This window comes from Schistocerca americana, chromosome 9, assembly GCF_021461395.2.
Source record: "Schistocerca americana isolate TAMUIC-IGC-003095 chromosome 9, iqSchAmer2.1, whole genome shotgun sequence".
In the NCBI taxonomy this organism is placed as follows: domain Eukaryota; kingdom Metazoa; phylum Arthropoda; class Insecta; order Orthoptera; family Acrididae; genus Schistocerca; species Schistocerca americana.
In genome coordinates, this window is record NC_060127.1 from 210151524 (window position 1) to 210175970 (window position 24447).

At 39.2% G+C, this 24447-nt stretch overlaps 1 protein-coding gene across 5 annotated transcripts in view; it reads right to left on the reverse strand.

Moving 5' to 3' along the window:
* LOC124550985 (replication protein A 70 kDa DNA-binding subunit-like) overlaps positions 1 to 24447 on the reverse strand; it is a 177792-nt gene that overhangs the window by 93104 nt on the left and 60241 nt on the right. For all 5 annotated transcript variants that reach the window (XM_047125810.1, XM_047125808.1, XM_047125806.1 and 2 more), the window contains exon 7: positions 12803 to 13007. In XM_047125810.1, the coding sequence (XP_046981766.1) occupies positions 12803 to 13007 (205 nt within the window). The remainder of the gene's footprint in view (positions 1 to 12802; positions 13008 to 24447) is intronic.

A 24447-nucleotide genomic window follows, 5' to 3' on the forward strand; every position in this document is an offset into this window, starting at 1 on the left:
TGGCAATTCTAAAGTTGAAACAAGCCACATGATTCAACAAAGGAATAAAAAGGAGTAGCGGTAGAACCGCTTCAAAGATGGCCATTCATTGGTGAAGGGAAAAAAACCACGTTCATGTAGACCCTGGACATTTGCACACGAAGTCGATACTGATCACGTATGGACCTTGGTGATGCACGATACCCAAATCATGAAAAGAGAACTTGCTCATGAGGTTAAAAGTAGTTTTGACTCCATTCATTCCATTTTAACAGAACACTTGGACTTAGCAAAATTTGTGCCAAAGCTGCTAACAACTGAGCAGAAGCAACTTCCTTTTGAGATTGCAGGCAGCCTGCTGGATACTGTGAACAGTAACCCCAACTTCCTTAACACAGTGCTCACTAGTGGTGAGTCCTAGGTTTATGTGTATGACTCCATCCAGTCATTGCAATGGAAGCACTCTTCACCCCAGAGGCCCAGAAATGTGAGACATGTCTGCAGCAAAGTGACAGGCGTATTGTCCTCCTTTCCTTAACTCCTATGGTGTGATCTATCACTACCCTGTAATGTCAATAAGGAGTACAATCTACAGGTTCTGCACCACCTTCAAAAAGCAGTGAGATGCAAATGGCCGGACTTGTCGGCAGCGAGCAGTTGACGATTTACCACAATAAGGCACCCATTCTCGAAGAATTCACAGATTTTTGGCCAAACATAACACTAATATGGTTTTTTAGACTCCTTATTATCCTGACCTCCCCCCCCCCCCCCCCCCTCCCCCAATGAACTATGGACCTTGCCGTTGGTGGGGAGGCTTGCGTGCCTCAGCGATACAGATAGCCGTACCGTAGGTGCAACCACAACGGAGGGGTATCTGTTGAGAGACCAGACAAACGTGTGGTTCCTGAAGAGGGGCAGCAGCCTTTTCAGTAGTTGCAGGGGCAACAGTCTGGATGATTGACTAATCTGGCCATGTAACACTAACCAAAACAGCCTTGCTGTGCTGGTACTGCAAACGGTTGAAAGCAAAGGGGAACTACAGCCGTAATTTTCCCGAAGGCATGCAGCTTTACTGTATGGTTAATGATGATGGCGTCTTCTTGGGTAAAATATTCCGGAGGTAAAATAGACCCCCACTCGGATCTCCGGGCGGGGACTACTCAAGAGGATGTCGTTATCAGGAGAAAGAAAACTGGCATTCTACGGATCAGAGCATGGAATGTCAGATCCCTTAATCGGGCAGGTAGGTTAGAAAACTTAAAAAGGGAAATGGATAGGTTAAAGTTAGATATAGTGGAAATTAGTGAAGTTCGGTGGCAGGAGGAAGAAGACTTTTGGTCAGGTGAATACAGGGTTATAAATACAAAGTCAAATAGGGGTAATGCAGGAGTAGGTTTAATATTGAATAAAAAAATTGGAATGCAGGTAAGCTACTACAAACAGCATAGTGAACGCATTATTGTGGCCAAGATAGACACGAAGCCCACGCCTACTACAGTAGTAAAGTTTATATGCCAACTAGCTCTGCAGATGACGAAGAAATTGAAGAAATGTATGACGAAATAAAAGAAATTATTCAGATAGTGAAGGGAGACGAAAATTTAATAGTCATGGGTGACTGGAATTCGGTAGTAGGAAAAGGGAGAGAAGGAAATGTAGTAGGTGAATATGGATTGGGGGTAAGAAATGAAAGAGGAAGCCACCTGGTAGAATTTTGCACAGAGCACAACTTAATCATAGCTAACACTTGGTTCAAGAATCATAAAAGAAGGTTGTATACATGGAAGAAGCCTGGAGATACTGACAGATTTCAGATAGATTATATAATGGTAAGACAGAGATTTAGGAACCAGGTTCTAAATTGTAAGACATTTCCAGGGGCAGATGTGGACTGTGACCACAATCTATTGGTTATGAACTGTAGATTAAAACTGAAGAAACTGCAAAAAAGTGGGAATTTAAGGAGATGGGATCTGGATAAACTGACTAAACCAGAGGTTGTACAGAGTTTCAGGGAGAGCATAAGGGAACAATTGGCAGGAATGGAGGAAAGAAATACAGTAGAAGAAGAATGGGTAGCTTTGAGGGATGAAGTAGTGAAGGCAGCAGAGGATCAAGTAGGTAAAAAGACGAGGGCTAGTAGAAATCCTTGAGAAACACAAAAAATATTGAATTTAATTGATGAAAGGAGAAAATATAAAAATGCAGTAAATGAAGCAGGCAAAACGGAATACAAATGCCTCAAAAATGAGATCGCCAGGAAGTGCAAAATGGCTAAGCAGGGATGGCTAGAGGACAGATGTAAGGATGTAGAGGCTATCTCACTAGGGGTAAGATAGATACTGCCTACAGGAAAATTAAAGAGACCTTTGGAGATAAGAGAACGACTTGTATGAATATCAAGAGCTCAGATGGAAACCCAGTTCTAAGCAAAGAAGGGAAAGCAGAAAAGTGGAAGGAGTATATAGAGGGTCTATACAAGGGCAATGTACTTGAGGACAATATTATGGAAATGGAAGAGGATTTAGATGAAGATGAAATGGGAGATATGATACTGCATGAAGAGTTTGACAGAGCACTGAAAGACCTGAGTCGAAACAAGGCCCCCGGGAGAAGACAACATTCCATTAGAACTACTGACGGCCTTGGGAGAGCCAGTCCTGACAAAACTCTACCATCTGGTGAGCAAGATGTATGAGACAGGTGAAATACCCTCAGACTTCAAAAAGAATATAATAATTCCAATCCCAAAGAAAGCAGGCGTTGACAGATGTGAAAATTACCGAACTATCAGTTTAATAAGTCACGGCTGCAAAATACTAACGTGAATTCTTTACAGACAAATGGAAAAACTAGTAGAAGCCGACCTCGGGGAAGATCAGTTTGGAATCTGTAGAAATATTGAAACACGTGAGGCAATACTGACCCTACGACTTATCTTAGAAGCTAGATTAAGGAAAGGCAAACCTACATTTCTAGCATTAGTAGACTTAGAGAAAGCTTTTGACAATGTTGACTGGAATACTCTCTTTCAAATTCTGAAGGTGGCAGGGGTAAAATATAGGGAGCGAAAGGCTATTTACAATTTGTATAGAAACAAAATTGCAGTTACAAGAGTCGAGGGGCATGAAAGGGGAGCAGTGGTTGGAAAGGGAGTGAGACAGGATTGTAGCCTCTCCCCGATGTTATTCAGTTTGTATATTGAGCAAGCAGTGAAGGAAACAAGAGAAAAATTCGGAGTAGGTATTAAAATCCATGGAGAAGAAATAAAAACTTTGAGGTTCGCCGATGACATTGTAATTCTGTCAGAGACAGCAAAGGACTTGGAAGAGCAGTTGAATGGAATGGATAGTGTCTTGAAAGGAGGATATAAGATGAACATCAACAAAAGCAAAATGAGGTTAATGGAATGCAGTCGAATGAAGTCGGGTGATGCTGATGGAATTAGATTAGGAAATGAGACACTTAAAGTAGTAAAGGAGTTTTGCTATTTGGGGAGCAAAATAACTGATGATGGTCGAAGTAGAGAGGATATAAAATGTAGACTGGCAATGGGAAGGAAAGCGTTTCTGAAGAAGAGAAATTTGTTAACATTGAGTATTGATTTAAGTGTCAGGAAGTCGTTTCTTCAAGTATTTGTATGGAGTGTAGCCATGTATGGAAGTGAAACACGGACAATAAATAGTTTGGACAAGAAGAGAATAGAAGCTTTCGAAATGTGGTGCTACAGAAGAATGCTGAAGATTAGATGGGTAGATCACACAACTAATGAGGAGGTATTGAATAGAATTGGGGAGAAGAGAAGTTTGTGGCACAACTTGACTAGAAGAAGGGACCGGTTGATAGGACATGTTCTGAGGCATCAAGGGATCACAAATTTAGCATTGGAGGGCAGTGTGGACGGTAAAAATCGTAGAGGGTGACCAAGAGATGAATAACTAAGCTGATTCAGAGGGATGTAGGTTGCAGTAGGTACTGGGAGATGAAGAAGCTTGCACAGGATAGAGTAGCATGGAGAGCTGCATCAAACCAGTCTCAGGACTGAAGACCACAACAACATTATCCTGACATGGCACCGAGTGACCTCTGGCTTTTCCACAAACTGAAAAAGATTCTGAAAGCAATCAGATTTCAGAACAGGGAAGACAGTGCACACAATTTGACAGAGTAGCTGCGTACCACGGCAAATGAGGCTTTACGGCGATGCTTCCCCACAGAGGCAGCAGTGTTGGGAAAGGTGTGTAGAAGTTGATTGAACAAGATTTGTGTCAAACAACTGTATCTAACCAAAGCCTGATTCTACAAGTAAAAGCCTGATCCTTTTCTAGAAGACTTCATAGATAATCGAGTAATTATACATTTCACCATTAAGACACGTATAACTAAAATGTGGTGGAACTTACAAAAAAAATTCGGAGAGCGACGCTGAAAAGTGTGCTTAAGGATCCTCAATATAAGTGGACAATTATGTTTAATTGTATTCAAGGCTGAGTGTTGGAGAACGTGTGGTTGGCTGCTGCTGGTCACTCAGGGAGTTGGCAGTTATATCGGTTAGTGTTAAGCTCTGGTGCTTGTTTTTGAGTGATTAATTGGCTGTACAGGGTTTATACATTTAACATTGTACAGCAGCTCACGATTTGCTATGAGCTGATACGTGAACATTGTTATGAGTTTTAAGCTATGAGCAGCATTTAAACTACGAATTATTTGTGCTGCTATTTGCGATGAACTCTGGTGATAGCACACGTGGATTGTAAGACAGTGGGGAGAAATATTGTTTTGTGAACTAACTGTTGGGCTTTGGTGAAACTGAGGCACTATGGGATTTTGTGTTCACATATCAGTTAAATAAATAATTGCTTAAGTGAATCCACTAGGGTGCATTCATATATACACTTTAATTGGAGTGGTTATATTTTGTACGTTTATTTAACACTTTGTATTTACTCACTGACTGATTACCATTACGGCCACTGACTGCTGTGAATGGAAAATGATTTAATTTACAAATAATTTTTTTTGTGTTGGCTAACATCAGTGAACCTCCTCAATTAACTGTACAATTATTATTTGAATTCATTAACTTTCATGACTTGACACTGTTTCAACTGCACGATCACTTGTGAAACCCGTTGTATTAGAATAGCAGTGGGACAAGTATGTAAGAGTTTCAATCCACACTTATGATGCAGATGCACAACACACAAACTCTGAAAAACCACATGAGAGACAGAGAGGAGATGAAAAGGAAATAAAAGGGAGAAAAGATGTACAAAAACTGTGGCTCAGAGAAACTTATTCTTTCCTTATTTCTACATTTATATTATCTCCCCTCCCCCAAACACAAACACAAAAGAATGAAGAAAGGAAGGAGGGAAAGAAAGAAAGGAAGGAAGTGGTAAAAACCATTATATTTAAGTCAACATTTGGCGTCTGCTGCATCAGAAATGAAGTGTTATTTCAAAGTTCATTTCTCAGCTGCTCTGATTAAAATTAGTTTCTGTTAGCATTTCAACAAGTTGATCGATAGGGGCTGCCAGCCAATAGTCGGTCTTTCACGAGCACCACATGCTAGCTGTGTTGCCCATTCTGTACGGACGTGCAGAGCTCTGTCTAGTGTGGCCGACTGCAAGTCGGCAACACTACCTACCGCCACTACTATCTGTCAAGTAACAGAGATATTTTAATAGGAATATGACAGCTTTATTGTCTATCAATTTTGCATTAAGCCAACTGCCACGAAAACTAGCAGAATAAAGTATAGAAGAGCTATTAATCTGTAGCAAAACTTAAATCACTAAAAATGATCAAATCTATATGGGAGTTAAAAAACAATATCCACATATAATATGGATTTGTGTTACATAACTAATTTTTAAAAGCTGATACACAAATTACAAATATCACACAATATATTCTATAAGTTAGTACATAAGTTAAGGAAAACAGCCTAAGAGGTAAGTATGAAACCTTGCCTTGTGCATAGTATGTCTAGTACACCCATATATACGTAGTATTATGACAGCATTTCTTAGCAAAATCAATACACTACATGACAGGTACAGCTCAAAACAATGCCCTCAGCAGATGTACTGTCCACTAGCCAGCACGTGTCTACACTGTAGATGCACTTAACTCAAACAAATACCAAAGCATCGTTTATGAGGAGCAACAATAACCTACTGAGGTGTGCCCAGTGCCGAAGAAAACTATGCAGAGGCAAAGCATTTCGTTACATATTTTTGTATCACAAAGACCATTTTTAGTTTTAAACACACTATTGTATTTTATAACTCCCAATTAATTTTGTATAATGTAGGACGTACACTAACTTCCGACGAGTAAGTAACAGGAACTTGAAATATAGTGAGATATAATAGCTACAATTCCACTCATAAAGTGTTCTTTTGTGTTATATATTATACAGGGTGTACGCAAAGTCCGGGAAGACTTTCAATTATTTATTGCACGAGAAATAAACATTGTACAGATGTCATACATACTGCATTTCAAAATGTTCCACATTCACTTCACGCACGCTGGGACGTCCGCTTCTCTTTGCCGGGCACAAGCAACGAGTCGTAACGAATTTGTTGTGCCAGCAGTAAATGGCCTTCCTTGTTGGCGGCTTCTTAGCGTACTCGGTTCTAAACATCCAATGAACAGCACTATCACACTTGTTTTTGTTGAACTTGACACACAGAGAGCTCGCTCCTCATCTGAACTCACCACGTCTGCGACTAGCGCCAACTATTGGCAAATTACCAAACTACGCTATAGCGGTATACGTGAAAAATACTTTCAGGGTTTCTCTTCAAAATGACTTGTATGATATGTGTACAATGTTTGGTTCTTGTGCAATAAATAATTGAATGTGTTCCCGGACTTTATGTACAATCTGGATATGTAATGCAGACAACCAGAGTACATAAAATTACTCAATTCCTATCCACACTGCATTTCAAAAAACATTACTCAATGTATAGTTTTCACACCACTGATGGTGACACTATATTTAGTTTTTGAGTAAGCATTTTATTTAATGAAATATTGACTAAAACTGTTTACTACTAAAAATTAAAACCAACTATTAATTAAATTTTTTAATATTTACATATCTTAACTGAAAGCACTCATTCTCCATTTTGTAATGAGCTTCTTTTTCTTTCTTTATTTTTTTTATTTTTTGTTGTTTTCAAAAACTGTGTGTTTAAAAAGTTATATTTATTCAAAATAATTCTATTCCAGAATGTTTCAATCTTAAAAGTGAACTCGGCAAAATTCTACACCTATTATTCTGTAGGCCAGATTTTTTCTGATTACAAAAATGTGTAATTTTCCTAAAGTAGTAAGTTAGCTAATTTTAAAACATAGAAATCAGAAAACTTTATTTTCCAGAAAATTTTTGGCATTCTTTGGGAATCCCAGTATACAGCAAAACTTTCACTTTATACAGTAGTGCTATATTTTTTTTATTACACAGCTTATAATTAATCAAAACAACCATACTGCCTCCCTCCCTCATTTTATGTAAGCATCTAAAATGTAATAGATTTGTATTTTAAACAATGGAAACATCAACAATATTAGGAAAACAACACATTGCTACTTGCCCTAAAGATGACCCATTTGAGTTCCAGACAGGCACAAGAAAAAGACTGTTACACATTATAGCTTTCAGGCGAAGCCTTCTTTAGCAGAGAAAAACACACACACACACACACACACACACACACACACACAAGAAAGCACATCTCAGGCACACACGACCATTATCACCGGCAGCTCCAACCAAAATGCGACTGTCAAGTTAATAGCAAACTGGAGTGTGGCAGGGAAGTCAGAGGGATAGCAGGGCATGGGAGGTGGGAGAGAAGAATGCTGTTTGGTGGGGCATGCAGGGGCTAGAGAGTGCGAGGTGCAATGTCGGGAGGTGGGGTGAGGGGGAGGGTAAAGAGGCAATAAAAGGTCAAGAGCAAGGAATGGGAAAGGGCAGATGGATTTGTTGCCACAGGGCAGCACACAAAGGGGTCGAGAGAATGTGAATGGGAGGAAGTGTAGGATGACGGGATGGAAACTGTTGGGCAGAGGGTGTTGGGAAAGTATGTTATTTTAGGCTGATCCAGCTGTATCCTCCCCTTTAGCACCAGCTTTCGAACAGCACAAACAGGAGATACCCTTACAACACATTCTCCACACCAAAAATTATCCTGGGCTCAACCTAAGGTAACCTACTGACTCCACACCCTCCACCCAATAGTTTCCACTCCCTCGTGCTATCACATCCTCCCTTTCCATATTCCCTCAGCCTCTTGTGTGCCATTCTCTGCCAATTTACATTCTCTCCCCCTGTTTGTGTGCCGCCCCCTGGCAATGTCCTTTCCCATTCCTTGTTCCTCTCCTCTTCCCTCCCCCCACCTCCTCACCCTTCACCTGGCAGTCTCTAGCCCCTGCACGCCTCACCAGACTGCGCTCTTCTCTCCCCCCACCCTTGCGCTCCTATCCCACCCCTTGGCCTGCTCCGCTCCAGATTGCTATTCACATGACAGTCGCATTCCAGCTTCTGCTGCCGCTGGTAGCTGTCGTGTGCGTGTGAGGTGTGGCTGCTTGTTTGAATATGCCTGTGTATTCTTTGCTGAAGAATTTACTGGCAAAAAGCTATAATGTGCAAATCTTAATGCTGTGCCTGTGTGAGACTGAACAGCTCATTTTTTCCTAACATTGTAGGTAGATTTTTATTTCAAAATTTTTCAATTCCTTTTCTATGCACATCTTTATATAGCTGTTGTGTACAAAATTGGTCAGAGGTGAGTATTCAAAAACTAAGTTATTTAGTAGTTAGTCTACATCTGTCGGTAATGTTCACTACCAGTCAGTGAGAAACTATGTCGTTCAGTTTTCGTAGACACAATCAAAATGTTCATTATTTTTGTTATTACTTGTAAAATTTTGTTACACCAGTCACAGATAACGTGAAGCACTGACATGTGATACATTAACTCTCAAAATTACTAAATAGAAGCTGATCATCATATGCAAATGAACTAGACAACTAAACTCACATTAAGCCATTATTTACTTTTGTAATAACCTGCTAACCAGATGACGAGCTTTTGAGAATGTTTTAGTTTCAAATTTAAAGTCAGATAACAAATGACAAAATAAATATTTTTTATGATATAATTACAAATTAACAATTTTCCCCGTTTTTTCCTTTACTTGTACTATGATACCTTTCTTCTTGTCACATTTCATGATTCTATGTCCTACAAGTTTTGTTTTCACGTGTATGAAAATATGTGACAAACGGTCATACCTTCTGAGTGCAATGACTTAGAAGCTAATGTTTATTCTAGAACCAAGGGACCACAGACCTTCGTACGTGATGTAAATTTCAACTTCAATACATCTACCCGTTCCTGAGAAGAAGGGTCCTCGGAAGATGGAGAGACGACAGACAGATAACAAATGAAATGCGGTATTATTAAATTAACAATTTTCACATCTTTTACTTTGGTTGTAGTGTGAAACCTCACTTCTCGGCAAATTGCACTGAAACTGGGAGTGTGATAAAATCATTCCATAAATTTATGATTGCTGGACATCTATCTTCTGCAAGTTATTTATGAGTTACATTAGCATCTACTGATACGGATGTGTAGAAGCTAGTGGAGGCCAGTGTTTTGAGCTGTTCCAACTAAAAAATGCTAGATTACATTATAAGTACATAACAACTCACTATGCAGTTGTGGCACCCGGTTGTCTACATGCACATAAAGACTGAGAATGTTGGTAAGCTTTCAAATGAATCCTTCTTCCAAGCTGACATAATTCGCGTACACCATGCACGGCTATATTGTTCCAGCCAACTTCATTGCCTGGAATTGTAGCTCAACTGCAGTGTGGGCCTATACCATAGAGAGTGGGCGACTGGAGACGGGGCAAAAAAGGGAAGACGTTGTTACAACGTAGGTGGCTTACGATGGAGAAGTTTCTCTGAACTGCATAAAAAGGTGTTGCCACCTCCACAGCCGTATTCCGCTGCGCACCCAATCTACAAAATGCAGTCCACCTCGTGACAAACCTACTCTGATCCCTTCCTCACACTGGCTGTACCCTGTGTGAGACCTGTTTTGAGCACCTGTGAAGCACAATATATTCCAGTCTCCCCCCCCCCTCCCCCTCTCACATGCCACATGTAGATCCTACCTTATCACAGGCAAAGCCATATCATACACTAATTCTGCAGTAACTTCTTCACAGCCTTTTATATGGGCCTGACTGCTAACCAGCTGATCAAAATCAAACTGTGGCCAAGAGCAAAGCTGACCTCTCAGTGGAGAGGTTTGCTGAGCACAACATTCTCTACTTCAACAGCTGCTTCACAATCTGGAGCATCAGAATCCCTGCCCACCGACAGCAGCTTTTCTGAATTACACAGTATTGGCCTTCTTGCACTACACAGGCAGGAACTGTCCTTACAACACTCCTTCGATCATGCAATCCTCCTGGCCTCAATCTCTGGTAGCCCCTGTTCCACAACCACCTCCACTACATACCCACGCAGTTCTACACTCAACCTCTTGTCCAGAGTCACCATCTTTTTATGTTGTATACCCTCTCCCAGTCCATTCCCCCACGCCAGTCTGCTCCACCTGCTGCTGTTCCTGTCTGTGCCACGATGATCTCTCCAGCACCATATTTCTGTCCCACACAATTACTGTTTCTAGCTCTCAACCATCAGCAAACCTTTCTTCTAATCCTCTCTCCTACTCCCCATCTGTACCTTCCTCTCCACCAATTTCACTCCATAGAACCACTCATCCCCAGCCAAAATCCAAGGCCGGTACTTGAGATACGTCATTCATGAACTAATGGGTCCAAAGGAACGGTTCACAAAGATGAATGGAAGGAGTGAGGATTTAATTCTAAGAAACGGTCTTTCATTGTTCACTTCAGTCACGGCTTCCCACTTACAGTTCCCGGGAACAGGAAACGGTCAGTCTCATTCCCACAATGGCACGTCGGCTGGTCTCGCTCCAGCCTCGGTCCCGTTCACGTCTGTCTCAGTCTCAGCCTCCCTCGGCTGCACTCGTCCTTTTACGTGTGGCCACTCACAGTTCCACTGCCTACTGCTCCTAGTCGGTATCAAGTTGTTTGTTTCGTTTGCTGCGCATGCCGATTCTAGGTCTGTTTCAAACATTTTTTGAACTCTGGGCTTCTGGTTCTTTTCGCATTCTATTCAGTGTCCACGACCGGCGATTAAAATCTATTTTATAATTATGAAAATCACATAAAAATTTCACGGTATGTAATACATACATCTTTTCAGGTAACAAAAGCACATATCAGCTTACTTCACTACTTTGATAAACAGCAGAAGATATACTTATGGAGAGGCAAGTTTTTTTTGTTATTACACATGCAAAGGAAGTTGGCATGGCACACTTGAATGGCCACTTTTTTTGATCCACGGTAAAACAGCATGTTCATTGCTATGGAAGGCAGATTGACTTACAACTGCATGAAGCCCATACTCCATAAACGAGTGTTTGGTGTTACATTTTGTAAAGAGAACATCTTTTACAATATTACTCAAGTGGCACAGTGCGGCGCAGGAAAAATTGGCCCCGAGTACTAGACTGCTCATTGTCGTTCACCAATCGTCATCCATCGTTTCGAAATAGTTGTTTGCATTAGCTTATTTGTTATTCCTTTATTGCCTAATTATTACATGTTTATCCAGTCTGCTCATAGTGGCCAACAAATAGTGTGTAACAGGTGAGTAGTCCGTACTCAGGACCGGTTTTCATTTTCCACCTTATACTGTTTCACTGCAATCAGCCCCGTAATGCTACAGTTGGCGAACGAGAGGTTTTGCAAAATCACAAATATTACTTCTACAACTGTGTGAACATTTTGTAATGAATAAAAACTCTGTACTCCAGGGGGGAGGCGCCTTTCATCCTTCAGTCACCCATGCTAATAATTTTCAATTTTTCATAGGAACCATACACTGTGCACAAACGAAATGTGAACAAGTAAAAATGGACGGTTCCCAAAAAAGAGCTATCACCAGTGAAATAGTTCCCAAGGATGAACGAGTCTGCCCGTCTCTAGCTGGTACATTGTCGCTGGCTGGGGCAATGATGGCATGTTCACTTGCTCTTTGACCTCTGAAAAAGGATTAATTTGAACGCCTCAACCATACAGTGAATTGTTACCTTCCTTCTACCTACATTTCCGTAAGTATCATGTACATGTGTATCAAACATATTATTCACAAGGTAATATAGTTCCATCCCTCCTAATGTTAATGTGTTTTTTCATAAAGTGTTGCAGTATATTATAGAACAAACACATACGTATACATCACATTGTGTGAAGTTTTTAGTCAATGACCTGTATAAATATTGCTGGATCATTTATATATGAAAAAATCCATACCAGACAGATACAGTTTGGTAAGCCCCGTACCAATATTTGCTCGAGTTCGACAATTGTTGAAGAAGTTTAAAGTTCTGTAATTAATTTGCTGCTGTTGTGTGTCTAATTCTCCTTAACCAGTCATGCAATGAAGTTTTTAAACACTTCTTGAAATGAGATGTTTCTGAACAGTACACAAGCTTCAGAGCATCACCAGCCCAAAATATTTTATATCCATCTTATGCTTTTCATTCAGGGCTTTATACGTTTTAGGTTTTGTATCCTGGTTTTAATACAAACTTCAGTGCTTGACATGAGACGTTTTCTGACCATGAGCAAATATTGTGCACAAACTCTTTCATGAAAACAATGCCTTCAACATAAAACTACTTACCAATGACTGCTGAAAGAGCAGTGTCAGCAAGTTTGTTCAGAGATACAAAGTTGAAAGCAATGTGAGGGATGCTCGTGTCATCTTTCTTACATCGTCTAACTGTCGTCCAACATGTAAACGTCATTTGGTAATGATGATTGACGCTGGTAAATTTCTTGTTTGTTGGATTCAGCTTACCTCTACTGATGAAATACACTCTACCCTCCTGAAACAAGTAATAATATATTAATAAAGGTAATAACAATGTTGTGCTTTCAGAATAAAAGCAGTCTTGGTTGCAAAATTATTTAATATCAATAATGCATTGCACCTTTTTGGGGCATCATCATATTCTGCAAAGGCAGCTGCATAGGTAACCCATCCATCACAAACCCACATGCAGCAATCCATTTTATGTGGCTTTATGATGAATGGGATGCATATCCAGCTTATTTTAGGCAATCTGGTGATCCCTCAAAAGGATTAAACGCAATTATTGATGTAAAATAATTTCGCAACCTACATTCATTTTATTTTAACAATGGATACTCCAGGCAGGAATATCAACAAAGTAGGAAAAGACAGATTATTACTTACCATACAGAAGGCACATTAAGCTGCAGACAAGTACACTGACAAGGCACGCACATAGAGCTCAGTAATAGTGAAGTCTGTCACCTACCTTCAAATGTCAAACCTACAAGGCAAAAACAAATATGTCTGCCTTTATTTAATTAACAATGAGTTCACCTTGCAGGATATTATTAGCCCAATCATCTGCAAAGCTAACTTCTGATATTATGTTGCGTAAAATGAACATGCTTCACAGAGAACAAAGCACACAATAAAAACAAATTGCAACAGTTATGTTACTAACTGGATGACATCACTGTCTGTTGCAATGTTACCAGACCTACAAACAATTAACTGTTAATCACTGTTACTCTGATACAGGTTTACAATGAGCACAATTAGGACCTCACAACAATGTGTGTCACTGCAGAGATGAAATGAGTGAAATGTGTGAAAGAGAGTGTGGGAAGAAAACTTTGGGCTGACTTACCTCTGATTAACAAAAATGGGCACATGTTAGAGGTATATAATTTTACACTGTTATTACCATTGTATTACACATTTGTACATGTGATCTGTACAATAACAATAAATAATAACACTATCAAGTAATTACTGGATTTTCCCCAAAGAAGAAGAGAGAAATGACAACTTCAATAAATTAAATTACAACAACTGCACTTCCTTCTTGCAAGACAATGTATACTGCCACTGGTTGTACACACAGACAGGAGGGGGGTGGGGGCAAATTTTTCTCAGATAAAAACACACTTTTTCTCATACGAAAACACACTTTTACCTGGGTGAAAGTACAGTTCTTCTGAGTTAAGTGATAATATGTAAAACTTATTAATCCTTTGAATAGCAAAGGTTTTATATGCCAGCATTGAACTTCACAGCACTTTAGGAAACGAAACACAGCAAAAAACGATGTTCTGTAAAGACCTTTGATGCGCAGCAACATTTACGGTGCATATTTTCGTATTACAAAAGGACAAACACGAATTCCACCACAGCACTGAAGTCTAGACTGTGATGTGCCTTTGTAAACAATTATAGCTCATGCCAGCCAATGACAGCAGATATTCAGAGCATGGGACATGTGATGTTGTTAGTCAATAGCAACATCACTGTTAAGTAATGTGAACACACAAATAAGAAAATTTAATGGTTTAAATTAATATGCATACATATAGCTACAATAAAAGCTAAATTCTCGCATATAATTTTTTTTTTAATTTGCATAATTTGTAATCTACAAAAGATCTAAAATAAGCATTCACACTAATCTTAACTTGGTCTTTTTAAACACGGGTTGCCCTTTAAGATATATCAACAAAAATGTGCCAGTAAAATTTTAAGTAATGGCAAAATGGTTGGTCTTTTTGGCTTGAAATTGTTGCATGGTTGTCAAGCATTAAGTTTTGAGTTAGAATCTAACGCTCTGTGATTTAAGAAAGTCTCGCATGTAATATAAGTCATCTTGTGTAAAAGGAAATTTGCTTTGAAAGTAACACTTCTCAAACCAACATTCGCAGCACTTTCCCACAGTCTGTTAAAAATGTTAACAGTTGTGACATTATGCTCATCAAAATGAGACCCACAAGAAAGATGCATTGAGAGCAGTTTGTTGTTACAAAGTATTGCATAGTTTTTGACACATTTTGTTGTCAGTAGATGCTTGTGTGTGCACTGTGCTTTGTTTTCGTAAATTGTGCAGGTTATATTTCCCTGTTATTCTCATGTTTATGTTTTATTGGTGCAGTATTATTCTGCAGTAGCTGGCTAAAGTAAAATTCTTTGTTAGGGTATCGGTTCTTATCAGTCAAAATTACAATAATTTAACTGAAAACCAAAAACAATGAAAAAAACCCAGAATGCTAAAAAAATTCCCACTTTTTCCCAATTTCTCCCCGATGAAAAGATTTCTGGGTTTTTCCCAGACTTCTCGGTTGCTCCAAGGGGCATACACACTGGGACACCAATATGGAGATGGAAAAAATACTTCAAAATAAAGTAAGACAGTGTGACAATACTGAACAGTAAGCATATACATGTTTCATTTATGATGATCCATATGAAAGCTGACAGTTCAGCATTTGGAATTATGTTAACAGTTGCCTGCAGATTCAATGACAAAAAAAGCTACATTCTCCTGACCTGGGGACAAAAATCTACTGTACCAGTTTAATATTCTGGTCAGAAAAATCTACTGTACCAGTTAATATAGAAATGAAAATAATACTTATATCTGTGGCAGTTTGATGGAGCTGAAATGCCAGTCCAGTCAGGACCTTCCCAACTTTCCTTGACCGACGAAAGTGGTGAGAGCCAGGACTGAGACCAATGAAGTGACATCCATAACCCGATACAAGCTCAGTAACCACATTATAAGATGGGACCACAACCTAAAATTTGTAAGTTGAAGTGTGTCTTATTACGTTTTTCAAAAGACTCAAAAACAAGCAAAGATGGGCCTTGTTCCATTTGTGTATCTTCTTTAAATGGCCTACACATATAAATTAATATTCATGCCATCTCCATATGGCAAAGGTATCATAGGGTGATATGATTATATCTAAGATAACAGAAAAATGAAGGTTAATCTGTCAATTTTTTTATGCACCTAATTTGTCTTTTTTCACCGATCACAATGTCTGTTGGTCTTTTAGCTGGTGCAACAGAGACGTATGTGATTATGCTGTGTCAGTATTGATTTCCTTCTCCTGATGCAATACGCACTTGCATTTTTAACTGAAGCTCTTCAGAGGTGAAGACAACACAAAGATAGAATAGCCGCTGTGGCCAGGCCAGCGTTGTTGTGTATCACTGGGGAGAAAAGGTAATACACTAAGTCACATGCCAAAACTAAACGAGATTAACATTTATCAAATTTTTTAGAAGTACCACAACCTCATAACACCATGCATCTACACCTGTGTGCATTTCTGTGCATACAGTTCCTGATGCAGCTGAACATGCATCAGCATAATTACTTCACATCTGGACAATCAACATTGTCTCATCCCCCCCCCCCCCAAAAAAAAAAATTAATTAAAAAAATAAAAAAATAAATAAAAAACACTATATCTACTATACCCGGCGAACTACAGTACGATGTTGTCATCGAGTGTGTGTTGGCACGTTTGTAATAATTCAAAATAATTATATAATTTTGTAAATTTTATATTATACTAATTGTTGTCTTTCTCTGTTTCATGAATGGGATACTATGTTATCACAATGAGGATGGAAATTACAAACGCGCAAAAGATTGAGTGTAATCAATTAGACTATTAATTCTGGAAGCAATGAGAAAGCCAACGAAGAGGCAGGAAAATTCACAATCCATTGCGTACATGACTGCGCTTAGTTGCACCTCTGCCAATAGTGATCATAGCAAGTTTCCTAATCCAATTCCCAAACTGAAGCGTTCTCATAAAATATGTAGACATTTGAACAGAAAACCAATTTTACGGAGAGAAATGGGTGCATTTAATTGAGTTACGCCAACAAAGTATTTTGATACATGTTAGCGAGGCACCACAGACTATGTTTCGTAGTGGTATCCTATTACAAACAGACTACTTCACTTTGAAAAGTATTCACATATTTTGTAATTTTGTAAAAGTATCAAAAAATTAGTACACACAATAGGCACACTGTTGCCAATCCATTGCCGGATAGCCAGGCACAATATGTCGCTGAAATGGAAATGGCAAACATATGAAATCGAAACTAAAAATGTCGTGATGATGACTAATTACATTTTTCAATTCAACGTGGATGCAGATGATAGTAGCATTATCATTTAAACTGATACAATGATGACAGTAAATGAGACAGGGTCACAGTTTTCTTCAGCGAATATTTTTTGTCCTGGTGAAAATGTAATGCATGACAGCATAGACTTAAATGATTCTTTGCCTGCTACACTTACACCTAATGCAAACGTGACTGGACAGCGTGCATTGCACACACCGGGAACCCCTATCACAATGCAAATGTTACAACAGTTATTTAAACAAAGCTCCAATGATTTTTAATAATGAGTTTAAGGAGAGCAAAAACAAACCCTCAAACCAAGAATTGATGAAAAAATTAATGGTTTTTCAAAACAACAAAATTAAAAATTTAATCAGTTCTCAAAAACAACAGACGATACACTAAGGGAATTACTTGAACAGCAAAAGCAAACTATTGATGCTATCAAAACCGACATAACACAACAGTTCAATGACTTGACAAAATATATGCAAGCTGATTTTTCAAATGGCTTATCAGATAAACTTGTAAGAATGGGGAAAGACCTAAAAACACAACTTCTCAGTGATTTGTCACAAGATATAGATAATTTAAGCCAAAAAGTGTCATCAGTAAGCAAGACACAAGGACAGTTCATAGAAAAGGTGAAGGAGGTATCTGATGCTCAGAAAAAAATGCAACAAGATTAGTCACAATTGTGCCAGAATATAAATACACTTGCAGGTACCATTGATGGGTTGCAAACAACATTCAAAAGGTCTACCTGAACAGGTCCAAGACCTGTCATTGCAACTAAGTAGTACTAGTCTGAACACTCACTTCATGAGAAAGGAGCACGAAAGGATAGATAAAAACATTAAGGAAGTAAAGGATAGAGCTGAGACTGGTATCCTAGACTAAGACGGTGCACTGGCACGGAAGGTAGTTTGCAAACACAAGGGTTATGTAGATATGATCGAGGAAGCAATGAAGGTACAGAAGGCAGAAATAAGAACTGAAATAGATCAGAAGTTGAAAGCAGTGGAGGAAAAGTCACAGACTAACATTGTTAGTAACATTGAAAATGAAAGGGAACATTCAACCCCGAGCTATCAGGTGTCAACAGACAGGACAGGTACTCCAAACATTTATCCATACTTGAATCCCAACCTGTCAGGTGAAATAGATCGCAACTATCACATCCAGGAGATGCTGCCAACTTCTGTCTTTGTTGCACAGAGGTATTCGGAATACTATTCAATACATCAAAACAATGTCATGCCAGCAACGGACAGTGGTGCACGTCTTTCTATTCTGCTTGCGGATGAAGGCTTATTACGGCACAGGCAGTTTCATTTTTTTTTTTTTTTTCTTCTGAAGGTAAGTGAACAAACCTGGTTGTGTTCATAAGAGCCTTCTGCAATGAGAGGCAGAAGATACACTTCATGGTAGGTTATACACAATATGAAGTCTTGCCACTGACATGGCAGAAAAATGTCACACCTACAAACAGTTTGCAAGGACATTCCTTGACAGGTACTGGTCCATTGCGGTACAAGAAAGATTGAGGGCAAAGTGTTTAACCCAGTGTCATTCAGCAGTAAGCACGGAGGGCTTAAAAGATACTTCCAGAAGTATCTAAGTAAAACTTGTTAATGGACAAACTTGATATCATGCGTAGATGTCCCAAAAAATTTTAAAACCTGACCACTGCCTAACATATGTGAGTAATTTAATCACCCCTCCTGAGCATGATATAGACAATCTCCTCTCAATTCTCAATTCCATTGATCTTTTCTACGAAGAGACACCTGTGCAACCACAGAGTGACAGTGCACAAGCAGACCCCACAAGAGCTAACGAACAATACGATAGGAATGGCAATAACAACCAACATGGATGGCAGCCATATCCTCTTCACAGCAATATCAACAGGAACCAATTCAGTATTGAAAGGGACAAAAATTCAAGCGAGGATACAAAAATAACCAAGAACTGAGTTTCATCAGTCAGGATTTAAGGGCCAGAGGGGTTATAGTCAATAAGCGTACAATGTGCCGCCGACTGGGGGCAAAGACCCGAACGGCCACTGGCAAGGGCAGAGTGCAACTGGGTCATAAAATAATCTGGTGCTGCCACCTGGCTACAATCAGTACAATCAAAATTACATTCTGAATAGTGGCCAGGATCAATGAAATTTTGAATTGAGAGCCACACAAGATACTGACTGACAAAACCAGATGCATAATGTGCACATAGCTGAGGTTACCCCCAACAGAGAGATCAGTGCACAAAGCAATTCGGAAAACTCGAACCGGTCTCGATATGCCCCCATTTGATGGCTAGTAATAGGGGTGAGAGCATGAAACTAGTGAAAAGCTGTTTTCTTAGATAAGACAACTTTAGTGATACCAAAAATGACCTGTGTCAGGAAGATATTACCAACTGCTTAGGTGAAAATGAAGACACAGTATAGGTAGTAATCAGTGTACAAATACTTCCAGTAATTTTCCTGTTTGCAGCCAGATCCTATCAACATTCTGCCACAATATTTCGGCCCAGAGATGTCCAGCCATCCTCAGGAGAGTAAACGAATTAACTGAATAGACCCAATGCAGTCATTGTATTTATAGCGAATTCCACGCATGCGAATTGTAATGGAGGTTTACGGCGCATGCATTAGGAGCTGACATACACGAGGCAGTCAAGTTGTGTGTGCTGCCCTCAGTGGTAGTGAGAACAGTCTAATCGCCGAGTATCGACTGAGCATGTTGATTCTGCTGTGACCGCATAATTTTAATAACTGGATTAAAATTTTTATCACATGACAAGCTCTTGATATTTAATGGTTTTTAAGCTTTAATTACAGAAAAGTAATCAATATTTTGTGAGAATGTTGACTATAAATGCTATTTAAATGTTATGAACAATCAGAATAACAACAACCTGAACCATATATTTGACACAGAAAACAGCCTATTGAGAAAAACAGGAAATAGACCCCTAGATTGTGTGCACTAAGGTAAGTGAGTCAGTGCGTCTTAACAGAAGAATAAAAGGAAGCAGGAGCCTTTAATTACATTATACTCATGTTTTCGAACGATGTCCTGACATAATCAAAGGATACAAACACAAAATGGAGGTGTAGCCACACAAAACCTTCTGCTTTTCGTCTTACCCCACTCCATGGGTAAAGCAGGGAGCTGTGAGGAATAAGATCACTAGAATGCTAAGCTGGGAAATAACACACCATCCTTATCTCCATACTGTAGCCCCATTTTGGCCATTAACAGATCAGACAGTAGTGTCCGCAACGTGCCCAAAGCACGAGGAATAAATAAAATTATTATGTCTGTCAGGTCGTAGCCTGTCAACTTGGAATAACAACTTCTAAACTTCCATAACATTAAGTTCCTCGCCATAATAGATCTCCAAACCCCATACTGGCAAATTGTACTACATGAGGACAGCCGTAAGTACACTGCCTTCATATGTGGGGGCAGAAGCTGTGAGTTCTGTGTTCTTCCTTAAACATCAGTGCAGACGTATTTATTTCTGCTTTAGATTGAGTCTTAGGACCTGAATTGTTAAGCAGAGTCACTGTGAATGTTGATGATTTACTGATTGCTACCCCCATGTGGTCAGAAAACTTGAGGCTCTTGGCTCGAGCCTTCTATAGGTTTTCAGAATACAGAGTCACAACCAACCTAATGAAGACAAATTCCAGTAAGGAAAGGATTTTCCTTGTATACACAATATCACCTCAAGGTGTACTTCCAGACCTGCCCTGTACCTCAAAATAAGAAACAGTCAAAAGGATAACTTGGATTAGTATCTTTCTTCAGAAAATTTATACACCAGCTTTTAAATAAAGATGCTCTGTTGAATATTCAATGGAAGAACTACCCTCAGTTGTGGACTAAGCAATGACAAACTGATTTTGCCAACATTAAAGAAGCACTTTTGAATCCCAAGATCTATATTTCCGAACTGGGGCACTACTAGAAAATGGTGCTCCCCCCTCCCCCCCCCCCCCCCCCCCCCCGCCCCCCCCCCCCCAGCCCCACCCCCACCACTCAAGTGTTTCAGGTATGATGTCAAAAAAATATCGAATTTTCAAAAATATGGACAACTTGTAGCACACATCTTTTTGAAGAGTCTGATGCATAAAACATATGTGCTCGAGGAAACGTAAGACATGTTATTTGATCTTAAGTGTGCCAAAATGCAGTGCCATGCCTCTTCACACAGCATTCTTCTATCGCACATCACTGTATTCCGCTCTGTGGAATTCAAATGTGTATATTTTGTAATGGATGCCATCAAACTATATTCAGGACAGTGGAAATTAAAATGTCCTGTGGTGCCTCCCCTGCCCCCAGTCGACTGTTTTTTTTTTAAGAGAGAGAAAAGAAGAAGAAAAGAAACAAAACCCCAAGCCCCTCGCAATTAATGCTGGATGGGATTATCTGTAATCGAGAGAGCAAGAACTCTTTACAAATTTGCACTCTTTATTGTCTATTAGCTAATAACTTGCTGTTTTGTGTGATATAAAATTGAATATATGATGCATAAAATCAGTAAAGATATGAGACAAGCAAGACAGGACACATTTCTTCAATCCTTAGCTCCTAACATATTTTTCTCTCTAATCTTGCTACAGATTTACATGGTGTGCTTTCCTTTCTGCGTAAGAATCTATTACCTCATCAAAGTTGGTCAAACATTTTGCTACATGAAAAATTGAAATGTTGTTGTCTAATACTGAAAAATCTGTTAATACAAATAGTACCCAGGACTTGTGTGGTTTCTCAATCCGGTTATGTATATTTTGTCATTGTCTGCCACATAAAACAAAATAGGCCTTTCTAATATTGCAGCAACTCTAACACACACCAAATAAACAAGACTGTTTTGGCACAAATGGTCATTTTTATAACGTGACAATATAATTCATGAAGTACCAATATCAAATGCCTATTAGGCCTACTACAAGCAAGAAGCTTTATGTTAGGAAACAATTTCACATTTCATTCATGTGCTCCAGTTTCCAAGCATGAGATCGAAAAGTACAAGTACGAAAGTTTTAAATAAATCTGGAATCGTCATATTCTTTCGTAATTTGTATGATGTCGCCGTTTCTTCTCCTTCCTTGTTCTAACAATCAATCTGGTCATAATCATCTTGTGGTGTTGCAGTTTTTCTTACGCCCATGCTTGCTATGAAAACAGGACGAGGAATTCCACCTTATGCGACAACTTTTCAGTTTCGTAAAACTTTGAACATAGCTGCTAAGGTTCAGTGATCGTGTCAGAATTATATTAGAACAAATAAGCCCTCGGTCACAAATATTAAGTCAAAATTTTTGACTTAATATTTGTGACCGAGGGCTTATTTGTTCTAATATACTTTTCAGTTTCATTTTATCCAGGCATGTTTCAGCACTTTTTGTGCAATCTTCAGTGACTTATTTTATTTTCTTACTTACACGAAGCTTTGGGTATTTATGTTGCTAGTTAGTCTGCTACACAATCTACAACTTCAATGGCTTTGATGATGTAGTGTTTTCTCATATGCTTTGGCAAGGTGAATACACTGATTTCTGTGACTTACGGTCGTTTGACAACACACTTTTACGAATCACTAATTCTGTAACTATTCCTGCCACTGTCAAAACTTATTCGCCAGTAAACTTCATTAACCGTCCCAGAATCACTGGTTTAGTTATTCTGCAATTATTCTCCAGTCAGGTGTTGTTACATCTTTGTATGTGTTTTCCGTGCTACTTCCAGAGTAGAACTTAAGCGGCTGCTAGCCAGGGACTGTACAACTGGCTCTAGTAGGTGCAGTGATCTTGCCAAAAATTTTCTGTCAAAATTTCTGGATACACCGAAAAGATAATACATAATCTTTTTTACCCACTATTCTTGTTAGTCATTTATTTCCATTCTGGTAGCCTGAATCTATGGATTTCACTAATAATTGTATCAACGCTGATTATTAGCAAACCAAATCAACCACATAAACAAACAGCGATTGGCAAATCATCCGTTCGGCTTTACTCCACTCAGCTCGAATAGCCCCATTCCCTTTTGTCTGCAGGAAAGTTTATTTCTAGATGCGACGAAAATTCTCTTGACAGACACAACAAGTACTCTACGCACGCATTCAAAAATCAATTTACGATTCATTCAGAAATCAACTTAGAATGTGTTCAAAAACCGACAGGGATGCGTTTCAAAATCATATGAATAATTGATAGATCAACATGCACTGGATGCTATGTGCTTTGTGAAACAAAGTTTTTTTTCCTCAAGAATATGAATTTGCCCCCTCCCCCCACCCGGGTCAGATATCTCAGTTTGTCCTCCCTACCTAGATCCAGGGCTGCTGCACATGAATGAATCTGGCAGCTTCGGTGTGCCAGTAAAATTTTTCCCGGTAGCATCTAGCAGCTTGCTGTGACTGCTTACACAGCCAACAGCCAACAGCCACATTTCTGTAGCCAGAAGTGGGAGAAGGTACTACTAATACATGACTCAACTGTGCAAGTGCATGAGCCCGCTCGTAATGGCTAAAACAAATCTAATGTAAACAGTTGTGACTTTATGCTGATTGGAGGCAATGTATTGTTATAAAGCATTGCATAGTCCTCCTAAGGCCTTTGACACAATTTGTTATTGGTAGACACTTGTATGAGCATTGTGTTTTGTTGCTGTATATGGCGCATTTCCTTTGAAGTCTCCCCCACCCCTCTCCCCCTCTCATTGATGTTTTATTGTTGCAGAATTATTCTGCAGTAGTGGGCTACAGTAATATCCTTTGCTAGAGTATCGGTTCTTACCAGTCAAAATTACAAAAATTTAACTGAAAACTAACATAATGAAACATTCCTGGAATTCTAAAAAATTCCTGGGTTTTTCCCAGATGAAAAAATTTCCAGGTTTTTCCCAGATCTCCCAGTTGTCCCAGGTCGTATACAACCGGGAGAACAATTCAGAACTCGGGATTCTGTTGATGAAAGATAAAACACAACAGCCATACTATGTTAGGATGTGTAAAAGCATGGGGCAACTACAACAGAAAGATCCCAGATGGCAGAAGGTAATGCTAAAACTGCTGCAGAACAATGATGACAGGTTGAAAATTTTTTTTACATTTTACCACGGTGTACCGTTTTGCAGACACCACACAAGGCACAGCAGGCGGTGTGTTTGTTTACCAAAAGATCACATTAATGACTTTATATTATATACTCACAATGTTTGGGCACACTATGGCATCCCCAAATGCTTTAGTCAGATAGGCACTTACTGTTACTATCCAAATTTAAGACAAAAAGTTCTGCA